The 12,673-nt window shown below is 40.9% G+C and overlaps 1 protein-coding gene across 7 annotated transcripts in view; it reads left to right on the top strand.

Moving 5' to 3' along the window:
• The window catches only part of dlgap4b (discs, large (Drosophila) homolog-associated protein 4b), a 339,971-nt gene that overhangs the window by 241,817 nt on the left and 85,481 nt on the right, over positions 1–12,673 (top strand). For all 7 annotated transcript variants that reach the window (XM_057845839.1, XM_057845841.1, XM_057845842.1 and 4 more), the window contains exon 4: positions 10,081–11,321. In XM_057845839.1, coding sequence (XP_057701822.1) covers positions 10,134–11,321 — 1,188 coding nt within the window. In that variant the 5' untranslated portion in view covers positions 10,081–10,133. The remainder of the gene's footprint in view (positions 1–10,080; positions 11,322–12,673) is intronic.

Genomic DNA, 12,673 nt, shown 5'->3' with positions numbered 1-12,673 from the left:
GTTGCCCCTGCTCGTCCTCGCTGCGTTGAGGAGAGCGTTGTTTACATTATATTCGCGTTGCACATTTGTGTTAAGAGGGAATGTGTTAGTTAAGCATCTTAAGATGATGTTGTACATCCATATGAGCGTAAAGTGCTTAGTTTTCGCCACTTTTGTGGCTAAGATGACTGCACGTGCACACAGCGTGCTTCCGGGTTGTGCGCGCGCACTCGCGCCCCCTGACCTTTGTGTACATTATACTGTGAGAGTCATGTATTTGTGTTATTGACTGCTTTACAGTCAATTTGCATTGTTTATTGCATCAGAATATGATGTAATTTTCTTTCCTTTCAGAACCACACATATACTCACACATTCCAGTCTTCTTCCACACACGTACAAATACATCAATATCTTTCCGCGCATCCTCTCATCTGCTCATTGAGTGATTCTCATATCAAGTGCCATTACCTGTATATAGTTGTGACTGTTGCCAAGTTGGATTAAAAATGCCAAAGACCAACTCCACTCGCCGCTCCTTGTTTTCTAACCGACACCCCGAGGCGAATGAACTATAAAACATATTGAACCCAGAACCTAATACAGTCCATTAGTCCAAATTAGAATCGATAAGAGAATCGAGAAAGAATCGAATTGTTAAGCAATATCGATAATGGAATCGGAATCGTCAAAATCTTATGAATTCCCATCCCTACTGGTGAGTTACATTTTCCCTGCACTTAACGTTCGTTTATAGCCCCGTCGTGTTATTTATATTTACTGTATTTTTATGCCACACATTGCCAGTCTGTGAAAAAAAGGCACACATCACTCCGGTCCGTGTGCAAAAATAGTTGGAGACCACTGCACTAGATGGCACCCTAGGCGACCGCCAAGCTCGCCTATGCTGATGGCTGACACTGATAACATGTCTGAGTTAAACCATTGGGATTTAGGTTTATTAAAGCGTTCGCTCCATTATGATGTGTACAGTTCAAATCTACTCTTCCCTTAATAGTGCATCAATCACTGTCTTTGGAAGCCATACCGGGTGACATGTTGAAGAGTGTATGTTAAGCTTATCTGAGTGACATGCCACCATGAGATCTGAGGCAGTTAGCTAATGTGGTGTAAAAGGATTTACAGGATTTGACCCTATCAGCGGAGAAGGCACTCAGAGAAGCTGTGTTAATGACGCTAAATGAGTCTGTGCCTGCAGCATGCTAATAATGGGGGCTTGACAGTAAGGCATATAATTTTCAAATTCATATCCAGAAGAAACATTGTGCAGTTCATTTAGGCATCGTAGAGGTCATGTGCACCTGCTGTTTGTGACTTAACTCATTAGCTCCCATTTTCACCGGAGCAAGGCCCTTCGCTCCCGGCCGTTTTACAGGATTTTGATTGATTTTGCAAGGCCCACAAAAAATGGTGTTCTATTTAGGGCTGTCAAAATTAACCCGTTAACGCGCGGTAATTAATTTTTTTAATTAATCACGTTAAAATATTTGACGCAATTAACGCACATGTCCCTCTCAGACAGTATTCTGCCTTTTGTTAAGTGTTACAGCAAGGCTTTTTGTGCTGTCTAACAGCGAACTTTTGTGGTTGCTTTGCGACATGGTTTATTCTTTTCTTGCCAGTTCAGTATGGCTGCACGAGGTCTCTGTTGTGCTTATATGATCCTTGGACAAGATTTGTCCGTAAGTATGGTTGTTGTAAAGAATGTACATATTATGTTAATTAGCGAAATGTTATATTTTTTGTATGAGACGCTTTTTGTTTATGTTTAGTTAACCTGTATAGCGTGCTAAGCTAACGTTGTTGCTAATGCAATGCTTGTGTACTTTTTTTTGTAGTTTTAGGACGGTCTAAAGAGGACAATGGTTTGAGGCACTTTTATTAATAAATCAGATGAAAAAGGAAGAAGTCTGATTATTAAGGTGTCGTTCACGAGCTGTCTAGCTTTGGAAAAAGTAGACGCTTCGGAGTGAGGACAGCATTGACAGATTTAAATGACAGTAGAGTGAAATGCCCACTACAGTCCTTATGTACCGTATGGTGAATGTATATATCCATCTTGTGTCTTATCTTTCCATGCCAACAATTTATTTTACAGAATATATATATATAATTCACAGAAAAATATGGCATATTTTATAGATGGTTTGAATTGCGATTAATTGCGATTAATTACGATTAATTAATTTTTAAGCTGTAATTAACTCGATTAAAATTTTTAATCGTTTGACAGCCCTAGTTCTATTACTATATCAACACAGAACCCACCAAAAGAAAGATTAGACTCTCCTCTTTCAGCAGGAAAAAAAGTAATTTCATATCTTTTTCCATTCTTTAGAAAGCAGCATTAGAAAATACCAATGTTTGAGCAATTTTCCAGTTTCTGATGAAAAAACAGAGAAATTGAGCTTTTTGTGAAAGCATACATTTCAAACATAACTTTGACTTTAACACAGCAATTTTTTGCTTTAGTTACATCCCAAACATCTGAATGATGTTCTCCTTTTACAAAATAACATAAACAACAAGACAAATAGAGCTTTTGATAGCAAAGTAACAATTTATTTACCGTAATTCTCGCACTATAAGGTGCGCCTGACTATATGCCACCACCCACCAAATTTGACACGAAAACGGCATTTCTTCATAGATAAGCCGCTCTGGACTATAAGCCGCATCTGTCCTTACTGTATTATGGAATATTTACACCAAAAGATATTAACCTGTAACACTTTATTTGACAGCGGCATCATGCAACTGTAATAAGACCGTATTAAGACAAAATAAACCACCATGAAGCTTTGAACCAATTGGCTGCAAAGCTTCATTGCTTCAAAAAGCTACATTTGGCCATCACTGCTTCCTTGGGTGAGACAGTCAGTCTGCTGCCACCTGCTGTCAACACTGTTGTCATCAACATGCCTCCAAGCATGCACTGCAGTGCTACAGATAAAGCTAAAGAATCAAAATTCATGTTCTGTGCTAACTATGTCTTCAGTTACGGTTCCAGTTGTTTCATTAATCGCTAGTTATGGTATTTGGTAACACTCTATTTGACAGTAGCGTCATAAGACTGTCATTAGACAATCATAATTATGACATGACACTGTCATGAGCATAAATGAATGCTTATAATAGATGTCATTTAGTGTTATCTGGCAAATGAGCTCATTTTTGAATGGATGCAAAAAATCCCAGCGGAACATAAATGGAGTTAATGACATAATTTGCCAGATGTCACTAAATGACATCTGTTATAAGCAGTCAGTAATACCCATGATAGTTTCATGTCATAATTATGACTGTCTTATGACGGTGCTGTCTAATAAAGTGTTGCCTGTTAACCCAACTAAAACAATAAATAGGTTGCACTGGACTATAAGCCGCAGGATTCAAAATGAAGGAAAAAAGTAGCGGTTTATAGTCTGAAAATTACAGTACACATAACTGAGATGACGCTGTTGTGGCTGCGACAGCCGGGTTAACTTTTCCCTCATCACCGCCTGTTTCATAAAGATGGATTTTTTTAAGTCTTTCCAGCACGGACTCAACGGCATCGTCCGCTGCACTGGTGGTCCCGGTCGTTCTGCTTGGTCGTCCAATGCCTGGCATCCCGGGCGTTCTCTCGGTTGTTCTGCTCGGTCGTCCGCTGCCATGCATCCTTATGCCGGCGCCCCGGCCGTGTTGCCCCGCCGTTCGTTGCCGTTGAATCGGGTTGTGGGTCTTACCAAATGCGCTACTGCCCTCCAGTGGTCAGTTTTATTGCTTTAAAATGGATTTTCAGCTTTGTGCTTTGGAGCTCATTTGAAACAGAACCCAGAAATATCTCTTATGAAAGAAAAAAAAACGCAAAAGACATATTAGTATGTCTTTGGGACACTGAAACAATTAAAAATAGAATGTATTTATGCGTTTTTGGGAGCAAATAAGTTAATATCTTCTAATAAAAAATCTAATCACGTGCATCATGAATACAGCGACATCTCATCATGGAGCGTTTTTTTTGTGTGTGTTTGTTTTGTTTTTCATCCCATGACTTATTGACAGTCTAGCAGTTTGCAATTATCTTTCTTTCCTCCAGGTTTCAGCTTCAGGAAAGTTGAGCATGGCAATTAAAGCAAATGAGTCACTTTACCTTGCAAATCTGAATAGCCCTCCGACAGGGGACAAAACATGTTGACTGCATCACTGATGAGCTTGTTATGACTGCTGCGTGTATGTATGTAACCTATTGTAGGCTCCAACCCAACATCATTTGATCCTATTTGCCTTAACAGAGCAAGTTTGGGAGTGAATACGCCTTACTGATTAGTTGGTGCTGTTTTTTTCCTAAACTGAGTCACAGTGACGATATCAGGCCATGTTCATTAGTAAATATTCATACCTGTCAACCCGAGGCCGTTGGCAATCTTACAAATAGTGACGTATGCCCTTACAAATTGGTGACTAATCTAACAACGTTCTATAAAGCATGCAATATGAAACAAAAATAAAACTCAATTTTTAAAATAATATGAATTTATTAGTAATATTGTAACATATAACCTGGTGTAATCAAAGAACAATCAATATCTTCAGCTACATCATGATTAGTAAAATTTAACAGTGGCTTTTGTTATAATTGTATGTAGCCCTTTTGGCAATTTCTACTATGTTTTGATGGCTGCACTTCATGGCACTTCAGCTCGCAATTCAGTTTGACTTGAAGGTAGCTTGTTAGTTGCCTGGTACACCAGACTCACCGCTGTTCCAGCTGTTGAGTCTGGCCACCATTCACGCCGATACAATTTCCAGGGTGGAGCAAGCCACAGCAAACAGACAGCGGAGTGGACCAATCAGCGACGGGCAGACGTGACGTTAGTAAAATGACGAGGAAAGGACGAGGAACTTGCGCGCGGAAGTAAACATACGAAGAGAGCGGAGTTTATTCAACATGGCTAGCGCGAGACAGACTGTTGTCAGTGACTCGTGTCGATGTGTTTTTGGTCATTTAAAACGGATTTTACCGTGGATTGGAACATATTCTCGGCTCTCCCATTCACCATCTGTGTTGTTGCGGAGACGACTTTCGACGCGCAAGAGTGACGTTGCTCGTTAAGAACACGTCATGCAAATAAACGAATCTGATTTGTCGATTGATTTTGTACCTGCTCGAGAGGCCGTTAATGGGCTGGTTCCCAGACTATACTCTCATACCCCTTTCCCACTAAAACTAGTGAGTCAACGTGTGTTTTTCCAAGCCGATGCAACCCACTAGCAATTGGCATTTGGCACCTTTCCCATTGACAAAAAAAAGCCGTGTCTTTTTTTTTTTTTTCTCCACCCGTCTAACCCCCAACCCCTCCTCAGCTGTGCGTAAGGTTCGTGACGTCACCACACTAAGATGCGCTTCGACAAGTGCGACCGAATTCATTCAGTTCAAGGAAGTAAACAATGCAAAGCAACATAAAAGCTTCCTTTCCGTTTGTGTTCTGTTTTCATGCTTTTTACTGCCCTCAAAATGGTCGAAATGCAGCAAAGGATCAACACTCTTCTTGTGCTGAGGCAACGTAGGCAACGTGAATTTTGGCTTGAAATTGAAAGGAGTCGTGTACGTCACAGAAGGAGGAGAACAGCCTTTGTTTCATCTGTTATGGCTATTGCTAACGCTGCTACACCGACTGTTCACTGTATGTGGATCGGGGCTAGAGCACATGGTTTTTGTTTTTTGTTATGACGCATCACGTACTAGCCTACGTCACCACGTAGATTAGCGTGTTGACTGTTGACCCGGGGTTTTGCTTTCACACTGCATGGCGATCAGAGCCGAGGTGATTTTATCGCGTGTCGCTTGGCGGGTTGATTGACACGGGTCGAAGCGGGTCGCTGCACCTTTCCCACTGCCACCAAAAGCCGATTGTTAGCGGGTTGACACGGGTTTTTTGGCCAGTGGGAAAGGGGTATCAGTGTTTGAAAAATACAGGGAGAATAGTCTGGCAGAGCCAGGCAAGTTTGTTAGTGTGTCCAATCATAAATAAAAAGGTCAATTATAAAATTAACTTACCAATGCAATCTTTGAGTCAGGGAACATTTCTTTTGCTAATTCTGAGAAGTGCAGGCAAATTGTGTTCGGCAACAAATTGTAAGAATGAAATCTTCGCTTTCGTCACTTTTCATTCTGCAGACTTCATCTTTATGACCAGTGTTGTTAATCTTACTTTTAAAAAGTAATTAGTTACAAATTACTTCTCCCAAAAAGTAATTCATTTAGTAACTAGAGTAATTAGTTACTTGGCAAAGTAACTAGGTGTTACCTTTCATGTTTTTTTTTTTTTCTTTTAAAAAAAAAAAAAAACTGTGGTAACCTTTGCTATGTTTGGAAATCGTATAATGTTGTGAATCAAGTTCCCTTCTGTCTACTTTCGACATGTTAGAGTTTTAAAACTGTTTCATCATTTAAAGATCGATTCAAGTAAAGATTTTGCCGTTTTAGGAGTATTTTAGATAAATAGTTACTTAAGTTCGCTAGGAATTTTCACTACAACAGAGCCTCTCTGAGAAGTCTACTGCTTCAAAATGGCGACTGTTTATTAACGCCGACTTCTCTCATTTCGCATGTAGTTCTATAAGCATTTGATATCTAGGTGTAGATTGTAGGCTGTCGGCTATAGTCAGGAAATATTGGAGCCACCACTCTAGCATCGCATTTGCTACAGCGTCACAACACTCTTCTCTCTCAGTGTCTCTGACTTTTCTCGCGTCATTCAACCAACGTAGTACCGCACATTGTCTTGTTGCCGAAACGGTGACAAAATCGAAGAACAAAGAAAAAAAAACGTAATGCACGAAAAACGTACAGATTTTGAAGGTACAGCGTACACATTTAAAAATCAATGCTCACTTGTACAAATTACGCCGAAACCGTACAACTTGACAGGTATGAATATTTCACACAAAATGCATATTGTATAGAGTTGTCCTCGTTTAGATCACGATTGGTCTGGAACCTTTTGGGTAATGTGGTGTGTTCATCAGTCAATCGCAGGGTGTACAGATATAAATTCACACCTGCAACCAATTTTGTAGATTCCATACCCTGAACATGCATGTTTTACAATGTGGAGGAAACCGGGAGATACAACACTTTTTAGACACAACACAACAACACAGTTTTTTTTTTTTTTTTTAAGTTAGATCAGAGAGCTAAAATGTTAGAAATGGCTTTGCTAGCTGAATTTATAGCTGTATACACTCACAGGACAATACGCCCGCGGTCATGACCATCGGTGTACTGACATAAATAACTGACAACATTGTATTCTAGTTGGACTACATGTACAGATAGCTCACCAAACTACACACACACACAAAAAAAAACTTAGAAGACAATGATGGAAGCTAAGCAAACAAAGCAATTGTGCTCTCTGAAGCTTTTTCTTCCTTCACTTTTTACAATTTGTAAATCTGTACCACACTTATGTACACTTATGTACATGTATTTTAACATTAAAAACCGTGACACAAAACAACTGGTGTTCAAACGTCCATCTAGTCTGATCAATATGCAAATTTAGGAGATTAAATTAGCCTAATATGCCTGACAAAAGTCCACTATCTTAAATACTATGAATCAGGGGCGTTACCAGGGGGGCAGTGCCCACCCACAGACACGCTCTGCCCACCCAAAGAAAACTGGATGTTGTACTAACGGCAGTCTGGGCAACGCATATGGTATCCCATTCATATAGTACTGATGTGTTCTAAGTTTTAACCTTTGTGTGGTTACCTCTCCTTTCACCTTAAAAAAAAATTTTTTTTAATTAAAAATTAAATGTTAGTTTTGTTCCTAGGGGGCGCTACACACATTTATGCATATTTTTATTTTTTTTACATTTTATCAAAGATTTCACCAGTGTTCACCTGGCTGTTGAGTTTGGTGAGTTTGGAGCATTCTGAGGGGGTCAAAGTAGGGCTCAAAGCGTCAGCAGAACAAAGAATGACTGCTAGGGGGCACTACTACTGTAGCCATGCCCAAATGCATGATGGGAAGTGGAACCATGACTGTGCGTAGTGCTACCAATTGATATATCTTCTCTGCGTTGGGAAATAACATAAGGAGTTAAGGAAAAGATCAATTGCTACCTTGCATCCCCACATTGCTTCCCATGATATTTCTAATTGTAGGGAGAGGGATTGTAAGGGTTTAGCCAATTAAAAAAAGGCTCCAAAGGCTGCCAAAATTCACTCTACTCATTTTACACTGCCTTTTATCTCTCTATAAAGGTAAAGTGGCACCATTACAGATTGAGCGCGACAATGCGTGAGTGGGTTGTGCCACGCATGCATTAACGTGATGCATTATTGAAAAAATAATTTCCGCCGTTATCGGGATAAATTTGATAACCCTACCTTAAGCCTAAACTAAAGACTCTGGATGAGTGTAACATATTATGTCTACAACGTTAAATCCAATTAGAAAATGATTTAATAAAAAAAAAATATATATATATATATATATTTAAAAAAGGCATGGCTGATATTATTTTGCCGATTCGGATACTTTGAAAATGACGTGATTGGACCCGATCAATCGGGATGCCGATCGATCGAACATCTCTAATAATAATAATAATAAAACCGAGGAACCACAATAGGTTACCTAAAAAAACATTGTCACCTGCATGTCCATACTGTTCAGTGGTGGATGTGTTCCAAGTCAAATAAAATAAATTCAACTTTTATTTGTTTAGACCAAATCACAATAACAGTTATCTCAAGGAGAAAAGAAAACATTTTTTAAGGTGCAGTAGACCTACGCTGAAATTCGACCTACTTGAGCATTGTAGTTTTTTTGGGGTTTTTTTTTTGCACCCCCCAGGTAAGACAAATGCCCACCCACACCGGGCATCCTGGTAACACCACTGCTATGAATAATAACGTATTTACAATTCTCATAAAAAATCGCTACCACATAACTCCACAAACTGTAGCTGTAAACTTAATTACAAATGCATACACAAACATATATTAGATGAAACAACTTACAGCCTGATGCGGGCCAAAACAGCGCAGCTATCCTTTATCCATGTCAGACGTCTGAGTCTGCTACTCTATCATACAAGGCGACAGTCCAGCCAGACCAGACGCTACCAAAAGAAAGCAGTGAATCCTCCATCATTAAACAAAATGCAAAACTTTTAGACTTTTTGGATAGTTATTTTGAGATTTAAGGGTATTTAAAGGGTTGATTCCGATTTACGCTGAAATTTATGTCATGTCACCGGCGTAGGAACGGAACTCGCTCGTAACCCGGGGAATACCTTTACTGTATAGAAAACCTTTGTCTGATGGTGTTTTCCATTCGCTGTTCTTGGACCCCTTCCAGAGGCATTCATTTTAAATGATCAAAGTCACACATAAGACCAGCTGGATACATTTTTCAGCATTTCAGCATTTACCAGGGTTGTTGAAGCATCATGCCTTATTAAATAAATTAAGCAGGGAGTGAACCGCTTGAAATTATTCAATAAGTACAGTACATGCTATTAAGACTGTTTTTGCTGAGGATATTGCTTTTTTGGCAACATTATTAATATTGCATTGCACAGAATACCAGTTGCATTTCATTCATGCTAACCCCATGAGATCAAGAAAAAATGTTAAGTAGAGCTACAGATGTTTTGTAAATGCATGCACAAATGTTTAAGATCAAATCCAGTCACATGAGCAATACGCAAATATATTATACATTACTTATGAACATTTAATATGTTGTCCTGAAAGAAAATAATATGAATAGTATTATTCAGTCCCACAATGTTGCGGAGGTGTCTTGTATAGAGTGCCAGGGATTGTGCCCACTTTGACCGACTAACTGAAGATCATTGTTTCACGTGATTGTTGTTCCATTAGTTTCTAATAGAGATGTTCATTGTTGGAGCCAGCGAATTGCTGGCGTATCCAACATACAAAATTTGCTTCACAGCGTAACATGTGTCATCTAGTCTGCCATGCGAGTAGGAGTGACTCTATGGCTTAGCTGTAGCATGTCTGTTTTTGTATGTTTTTTCTAATTTGCTTTTTTTTTTGTCTATGGTCTAGGAGGCAATCTATAGGTCTGGGGGTCTACTAGAGGGTTAGGCCTCCTCGCCATCATGAAAGGGCTGGGGACCAGCCATAGCAGACACCTGTCTGACTCCTGTGACCCTTCCTCTGGCCACTTAGAGGCCCTCTACCCTCAGAAGACCAGCACCATGCCACGCAGTCCTTACCTGTTGAGCCCTAGAATGGACCAGTATGGCACAATGGACCCCCATCTTTACCCATCAGCCAACCCAGGCTCTCTTCCACCAGAATGTCTGCTGCCTCTCAACAACCAGCTGTCAAACAGCAGCACCTTCCCCAGGATTCACTACAACTCCTACGATCCATCGGACTTCTCCCCGCCTGTGGAGGGCATCGGTGGAATAAGAACTGGGACATTAGGCGCATCTATGTCGATGGGCATGGGATCAGGTATGGGCATGGCTGAGCTTAGTGGACGAACATCTATGATTACAAGCGGTTCGGCGACTATATCACATCACATGAGCAAGAGCCAAACGCCTCACAGTCTTCTGGAGTTTGATAAGCAACTGCCAGGCGGTCGGGATGGCTTCAGCACCTTACAGTTCCATAGAACATCTGCTGTAGCCGCGGGCAAACAGCGTACAGACAGTCCTGGTCGCATTCGGTACATGCTACACTCAGTGCAGAAACTCTTTGCAAAGTCCCAGTCACTGGAGAGCCACCACATGAAAGGAAACATCAACGGACGGTCCACAGGTAGCGGCGGTGGCTCTTCGGGCACTGACGACGGAGGGAAGCATAACCGGAGAGCCAAAAGCAAAGATCGCGGAACTAAATCGGAAACAACTACCAAGCGACGACCGCGCTCCAACATGTCGGGTTACTGGAGCTCCGACGATTTGGACAGCAGTGACATGAGCAGCTTCCACAACACCATGGCAATGATGACTATAGGACGTGCCACTGACCATGAGAGCCAGAATAGATACATTCATAGTGGCTACAACACCATTAGCTCATCTAAAAGCAGCAATGACATGAAGTATCAGACACTTGCTGGACCTCCAAGTGCTGGAGGAAATGGACTTGGAGAACCTGGGAATATGCTGATGAATGATCATGATTACATGAAAGGAGGGTCCTGGTCTGCGATGACTATGGGCCAGCCAAGGCAAGTGATCCAGAAGGGCTCAGCCACTCTTGATAGGTCCTTGCTTAAGTCCAAGTCATGCCAACAGGAACTTACCTGCAACTACCTGCAGGTTGGGCGAAGGGTAAGTAAGGCCAAAACACTGTTGAGCACCAGTGGGTAGGGATGGGAATCGAAATCCGATTCCAATTCCGAACAGGTTCCTAGTGTTTTGAGGCCTCGACATCACAATGAAAAAGCCTTAACGAACCCTTTAACGATTCCTAAAGACGCGTATTGCGTCGTGACGTGTCTTGTTGTCTCGACGCATCAAACTGGCATGGCGCCAAGAACCACTCGCTCCAACGTTTGGCTACACTTCACCAGGAAAGAGGGTGAAAATGAAAGGTTACGATGGTTTAGCACGAGCATTGCAGCCGTAAACATAACAATGACAGCACATAGGTTCAAACGCTCGAAAGTGTGTCTTCACTTCACAAGGAAACATTACAACAAAGCGACTTGCAGTCATTGCAAGGTGGAGATAAATCAGGAGGGAATGAATACGACTGCACAGAGATGCTAAGGCTCAGTCCTGGCTATACAGCTAGCTAAACTCCCAAATGACGATGCAGAAGACGTTAGTATAATTTGCTGACTTTATTCAACCATCACTTGAAGAGTGAAACTAAAAATAGAAATGAAACAAATCAATTTCGTCCCCAATAACAAACAGGTTTGCATCAACGTAAATCGGCGATGATTAGCTGCTAATACAATAATAATAAACGGTTAGCATGCGTTCGCTAGCATTAGCACATCGTTCAAACAACTACACAACTGGATTTAAGTGTCCGATCGCGAGTGGAAACACACAACAACAACACAAAAGATGATACATACAGGCGTTGCCTCTGTAGATATTTTACAAACATTAACAAAGAACGTAGGCTCGTAGCAGTGTTTCCCTCTCTCACTAACTCGCTCACTCGCTTGGATGCGGCATTTCTTCTTCGCGTGTAAGCGCGCTCTTCTTCACGTTAGTGCATTCTTCTTCGCGTGAGGACGCACAAGGGGCGCCCCCACTTGAGCGTGAAAGCACCATAAAAACTAAAAGGCATGCATTAATGGTAAATAATACGCTTTGCCAGGGGTCCCCAAACTACGGCCCACGGGCCGAATATGGCCCGCCTCCACATTTGGCGAACAATTTAAAAAAAAAAAATTTTTTTTACGCGTGTTATTTATTTCCTGGCCTTTTCTGTGAAGAACTCAGAGAGAGTTATTTGGTTATTATCTATTTAATTAACCCTTTAACACCTAAGCCTATTTTGGCCGAATTTGCATGCATTTGATGTTGCCTTTATATTTCAAAGAAAAAATGGTTTACAATGACCAAGTTGGGTCCCATTTTTCAGGACACCTTGAACTTCACGTCCAAACTGTTGTTTTCTTCACTGACCAATTATAATCCACATTTTGACAAACAAAAGACCA

This window comes from Corythoichthys intestinalis, chromosome 9, assembly GCF_030265065.1.
Source record: "Corythoichthys intestinalis isolate RoL2023-P3 chromosome 9, ASM3026506v1, whole genome shotgun sequence".
Lineage (NCBI taxonomy): Eukaryota > Metazoa > Chordata > Actinopteri > Syngnathiformes > Syngnathidae > Corythoichthys > Corythoichthys intestinalis.
The sequence above is the reverse complement of the archived record's forward strand: the minus strand, read 5'-3'. Positions and strand labels throughout refer to the sequence as shown.